At 40.5% G+C, this 6276-nt stretch overlaps 1 protein-coding gene across 2 annotated transcripts in view; it reads right to left on the bottom strand.

The window, feature by feature from the left end:
- LOC110829882 (uncharacterized) overlaps positions 1-5564 on the bottom strand; it is a 196097-nt gene extending 190533 nt beyond the window's left edge. Inside the window, exon 1 of one of the 2 annotated variants that reach the window (XM_022064067.2) lies at positions 5324-5564. In XM_022064067.2, coding sequence (XP_021919759.2) covers positions 5324-5329 — 6 coding nt within the window. In that variant the 5' untranslated portion in view covers positions 5330-5564. The remainder of the gene's footprint in view (positions 1-5323) is intronic. The other variant, XM_022064070.2, reaches the window with a different exon arrangement.
- Positions 5565-6276: the final 712 nt, after the last annotated feature.

The following is a 6276-nucleotide window of genomic DNA, read 5'->3' on the forward strand; positions in this document are numbered from 1 at the left end:
GGGATCGAACCCCGGTCGCCCAGTCCGTAGCCAGTCACTATACTGACTGAGCTATCCCGGCTCATGAAGTACGAAGTAATTTATGAAAAGCATTTCTTCACAAAGAACCTGGGTTTGCAACCACCGACTCCAGGTTTAAAATTAAGCGTGAAACGAAGTGAACGGTGACAAAAGAGTTAGGAAGAATAACGCCACTGTGTAGAGACGAACCTGGACAAGCAAGCTCAGCACGCAAAGATCGATCAGATTTTATCGTGTGTCAAAAATCAGATAAAAAGAAAGTCAGAATTTCAAGAGGACATCAGACACATATGTAGGATATTTCCGAAATCAATGATTGGTGAGATTCCCTAAACCCAAAATATTACAAATTAGGTGATATTGTGAATTGGGTTAATCTCATGCCGATTTTCGGCAATGTTTTATAGTCTACAAGAATGTAATGTTAAGTACCTTATAAAACACGATTAATCTACTGAAAATGAAGACAAGACGCCAGCAAAAATTCCTAACTCGTCAGTCCTGTTCAGTTCAGCCAACGGCAAAGACGCCTTCTTTTAGAGCCCCTGATCTGTCACGACCGTTCGTAATCTATAGACTAGGTAACTCTATGGGGCATAATCCTTGTCTATAATCTCACACTCGCTTGATTGGTCAAGAAATTCTAGACGTTTCGTGGAACCTGAAAAGTGATCACAAATGTCCAGAGTCATATGACTCGAGTTGACACACACATTAAAAAACTATCGTCAAGGCGTAATTACATTTTATTTTCGTATTTTAGCGGATACTCTGGTTTAAAAATGGCCGTTTAGCACAGCCTAACGGCTGCTCAGAATTGTTCTGTGTCCCATAGTGTCATTGTGATGACTGCTGTCACCGAAATCATGCAGATGGCATGCCCCTCTCACCACATTGAGATTGATGTGACAGCCCCCCCTCACCCCACCCCCTGCTGCCTGTCACTGAACCAACGCTCACTTGGGGAGCCAACCTGTTTTATGCCACAAACAGATAACGCTAAGGAGATCACGTGTCATCATGTCTTTAGCACCCAAATGTACAGTGACAGATCAACGACAGCTCCTCTCTCTCTCTCTTCGCACTGTTTCAATACCCACGTCGTTATTAAACACGTCCAGACAACTATCATTTCCATTAGAACACAATTGTCCAACTTTTAAACCCACGAGTCATACGGCTTTCTAGGCGTTCTTTGAGCAAAGAATACCATGTCTGTCTGTCACGATTTCCCTAGGAAGTTGGCAATCTCAAAACTTCTAGTAAGTTTCCTGTGGTCTGTCTTTGGTTAAAGCAGCTGGCTCATTACAGTTCAGGGCCAAGGTTCACGGTGGAAAAAAAACAAACACTGGAGGTGGGATCAATAATAAGCTTTCTCCCATCGCTTCTACGAGAGGCGGCGGCCACTAGTACATTCCTAAACTGCAACTCTGGAGAAGTCATTTTCTGTTTCTGGGAGAACTGAGTGGCCTCCAGCTGCGCAGTCTGCAATAACAGACATCGAGTGCCTGCCCACTGGGAGCGAAGGACGCCGTCAAGAGCTTGACTGACTGGCAGACAGATGGATTGTTTTAACTGGCGTACGGATGACGGATGGATAAAACCATAGTCTCACAACTTAAAGAATCTTATTTGGTGCGTAAATAAATTGAACAAATTTGCGGAGAGCCGAAAAGGGGTGGTCTTGCAGTTTATGACTAATAAACGTACACAAGGCCTAGGACGTGTATAGATTCTTTAGAAAGGCCCATTTGAATAAAATTGGACACGTGGAATTGTACATACCACTTAAAAGATAGACACGTACACTGCAGAAAATATTTAAGTGAATCATAAAGAAAAAGCATGTGACGATATGAACCACAGTCACCTGACTAGGACAGGGACCGGTGGTGGGCTCTTCTGAACACGGCGGGTAATCTATTGAATAGCTGAGCGACTATTAGCTTCTCATGCAAATAATTAGAACTTAATGTATTTTAAACAGTTGATGCAGGTAAAACACTGCAACTATCGGTCTAACGTGGTAGTAAGGTGGCTTTACAGAACTCCAGATATTCCAGACCATCAATATTCTGGGTGGCAAATCACAGCTTGAAGATCAGCAACGATGACTACGGATGTTTTTCTTCAGTCCCTCCGTGTTAACTATGGAGATATTATATGTTAAGTTCTGTAAATTCCTAAACTCTACAGCTAAATTAATAATATCACACGAATATTTTATATCCAATGCATTTAATGTCTCTCTCGACCCACAGAAGCCTTTGCGAACGCAGATGCTGGTTCAGAGTAATCCGTTCCAAAACAGATTTTGAAATATAATCGCCCGTAAACTTTCCAGACTTGGTGATCCACTAATCCCCGCGGTTTACGCACAGCAATTGTACACGTCTGACAGGCAGTTTCGAGACTCCCACTGGTCAAGTTTGTGCAGGGCCCCACACTCAGCGCTGTATTCAAACACATACAAAGTGGGGTTGGGTTTGAAACATGATTGCTAGTTCTAATACAGCCACAACTTATCGGTTACTGAGCACACAAACTCTGCCGGACCATTGCTTTACATACCACCACCCACCCGCCCTCCTTCAAACTCCCAGCTCTGTGTTTAAATGCAAAACCTTTAGTCTTCAAATACCAAAGCAAAACCCGGCACTGTATTTAGACGGAGTGTTCGGAACATAGAAATTATCGATTACCCCCTACAGATCGATTTTACACACGACAGAAACGTAACTAAAAATATCCTCCAGACAAATTGGAGTAACCTCCGAGAAGACATCTATCCAAAATTAAATAAACATAAATGTTAAAATATGCTAAACTGCGACGTTACAGAATATAGGTATCGATAATGTACTTGTACGTCGTCATCAATATCATTATAATAGGCGTAAGAGTGTGTCTTTACAAAGACTTTGGAAAAACTAATGAACAATTACTCTACTAGATGGCACTAGCAGTCAGCTCAGGATTGAGTAGAAATTGCGCAGTCAGTGAGTGGGCTGGTCAGTTACTACTCACAAATGAACACTTCAAAGACTAGGAAACCTTCAAAAAGGAAGTGGCAGAGACCCACGGTTTGGTTGTAGAGCCAAGGAACAGGAACAACAACAACAACAACAACAACAATTAACTTTTACTACGGCGAATAATTCTATAATTACTGTATATAATCGTCCAAACACTTTTTTGTTCGGCTATAAACTCTGCGATAGATATAGCGTAGTTAAATAATATAATAAACAAGAATATAAAGCCTAAAGCGTATCAAACAAGAGAGTACATACAACAGAAATAGATAAAACTAAGCAGCTTTTATATTCCGGACGATATAACGGTTTAAGCTCTTACTTTCGCTCCATGAAACGAGTTTTATCCTACATATTTCAACTCCTGTGGTGCTATAACATGACAAATTATTTCCTTCCCTCCCTTTTCTGTTACGTCATAAGAGTTTTTTTTTAAATTTCTGAATCGTTGCAAATTTTATGAAGGGTAAAATGCAAATCACGCTCAGTAACTGCCATAGACTGTTTTGCTGGAAGCTGTAAGTAGGTAACATTCTTTATTATCTGAATGTGAAATACAAAGTTCCTTTATTCTTTACGCCCAGTTACAGAGAAATTTGCGCTGGATGCTGCATTTCACAAACAGTGAACAACACTTGAGGGTTTTTTTTTATTCCTACAAAAAGAAAGTGTAAATATAAATCAAAGATATCATTATACGGGACCGTAATTAAGATTTTCAGTACCTCGTACGCGTTCCTTGTCTGCAAAACTGATATTTTTAATGTCAGGGGCTAGTTTTGAAGTTAAATGTGCAAACGCGTAAACGCACGCGGACAGACAAGTTCCTCCCCAAGAAAATTAAGCATGAAATAAAACAGTCAAAAACCCAAATTGCATTGTAGAATTCGAAAAGATAAATAAAGACAATTTTCTTCTGAATAAATACAAAATCCAACAAAGACATTTCGTATTTCGCTTACTGTGTTTCAGGTCATGAAAGAAGTAAGAGTTCTGTTAGACGTATTTAACTGGCGACCAAATCTGGTGGCACCTGCCCTGATGATGATGAAGACTACAATCAAGGAGCAGCAATACACGGGGGGAGGGCGGTAATGTATACGAGAGAGAGGGATACTCATTATCCGACAACATGGAACGACATTACAAATTATAATTTTCGAATGGCTTTCAGCAGAAATGAGGAAGACAGCACACAGACAGAAAATGTAGCGGAATGGCTATTAAAGTTAATACTAGGGTATGCCCTCCCAATTCTCTTCAACACGAAATGAAATACTTCTTCTGTAGCAACAACCTCGATTAGGTAACCTAGGCGTACGTGTGAGAATAATATTAAAATTCCTATTTTAACAATATATAATTCTGCATTTTACCCACAAGTGAATTTATGGGGTTTGTATGATTTAAAGAACAATCAGTGATTATATCCTTACACAGCATTCACCAATTCATCTTTTAATCCAGATACGATGTTCGATTTGTGGCACATTCCGAGTTCTTGAAGGCAGTAAAATTATCCTTTTAAAATATACAGCCTTTTAAGAGCACAATCCAAGGTCGCACTAGAAACACATAAAGTAGTTGTCCCACTCTACGACATGTAGGCACTTGGCGAGGGGGGGGGGGGCAGGCAGGGTGGAGGTATAACTCCTACTCATTCTTGACCTTGGCACCAGATGGGGTGAGTGATCAGCATGACGCACCGGCCACGCTTTAACCCCGGTAACCATTGGCTATGAGGCTGGATTGACCCCAGAACCGACCCGGACGCAGAGGCTAGAGGAAAATTTGTCTGCCCCGTCGGCGATCAAACCCCGGTCATCCAGTCCGTAGCCAGTCATTATATTGACTGAGCTACGTCTACTAGGAAACAGATTCATATACCAGCAGAGGTCACGCAGTGTTACTACGGGAAAATTAGGCAAATCCCAACATCTCTTACAAATCTTTATTGACTGAAAGCCCTACCATTCGATACATACGGAATATAGAAAAAAATATTATCCCTAAACCCCAACATCTTTACCGAGACTCGAACCGAAAACCATTGTGTTTGTAATCTGTTCATACAAAAACTTTTGTTTTTCTCGTATAGCAATGTAATTGAGATTTTGACAACCAGAAAATGTGTCAGGAATATATTGCGTGACTTTTCGATCATCCTATATAACATTACACAAGTACAAATCAGATATTCTGCATACACTAGAAACATAATTCATACAACATGCAGGCGAACTTCGATTTACCGCCATTTGTCTTACCTGCATGCATGTGATGTCGTTCACTTGGGCCTCATGGCCGAACAGAACATGGAAATCTGCTTGTCAACACTATAACACGATACTGTTTGTGATTTACGTTTATATCGGAACTAATTTTCTAGGTTCACTTTTTATAAAATATAACGAGAAATGTCACATAGTTCAAAAAAAAGGTACGTAGAACTAATGCCACTGTTGATTCACTCTTGCAGGTATGAACACGTGTCGTCTTTTGTCTGTAGGTCTTATGATTCGTGAAGGTTCGGCTTCACGTTGAAAAATCCGGAAACGTGCGAGATCAAAATAATTGTAGCAAGGCAGGGGTACTATATAGTAAGCACAGATAAAACGAAGTTTATGTTAATCCCTCGACACCAGAATGCAGGGCAAAATCGTAATGCACAGATAGCACATTTGCAAACGTAGCAAAGTTCATATATTTGGGACCGACAGTAACAAATCAAAATTTGATTAACGAGGAAATTATAAGCAGATTAAATTCGGGAAATGCTTCCCACCATTCTGTTCAGTACCGTTTGTCTTTTCGTCTGTTGTTTAAATATGGAAAGATTAAAATGTACAAAACTGTAATTTTGTTCGTAGTTTTGTATGGGTATGAAACATGGTCTCTGACATTAAGGGTGAAACGAAGACTGACGGTGTTTGAAAACAGGGTGCTGAGGAGAATATTTATACCTAAGAGGGTTGAACTACTTGTAGGCTGAAGAAAGTTGCATAATGAGGAAGTTCATAAGTTGTACTCCTCATCAAATATAATTACACTGATCAAGTCACAGATGAGATGGGCAGGGCATGTAGCCCACATGGGATAGAAGAGGAGTGCATACAGCGCTTTGGTGGGCCCAGAAGGAATAATATTAAAATGGATCTTAGAAGAATAGGATGGGGTGGTATTGACCGGATTCATCTGGCTCAGGATAGGGGCCAGTGGT

This window comes from Zootermopsis nevadensis, unplaced genomic scaffold (genome assembly GCF_977971745.1).
Source record: "Zootermopsis nevadensis isolate Lab colony 2312 unplaced genomic scaffold, Znev_1.0 Znev_ptg000017l, whole genome shotgun sequence".
NCBI classification, from domain to species: domain Eukaryota; kingdom Metazoa; phylum Arthropoda; class Insecta; order Blattodea; family Termopsidae; genus Zootermopsis; species Zootermopsis nevadensis.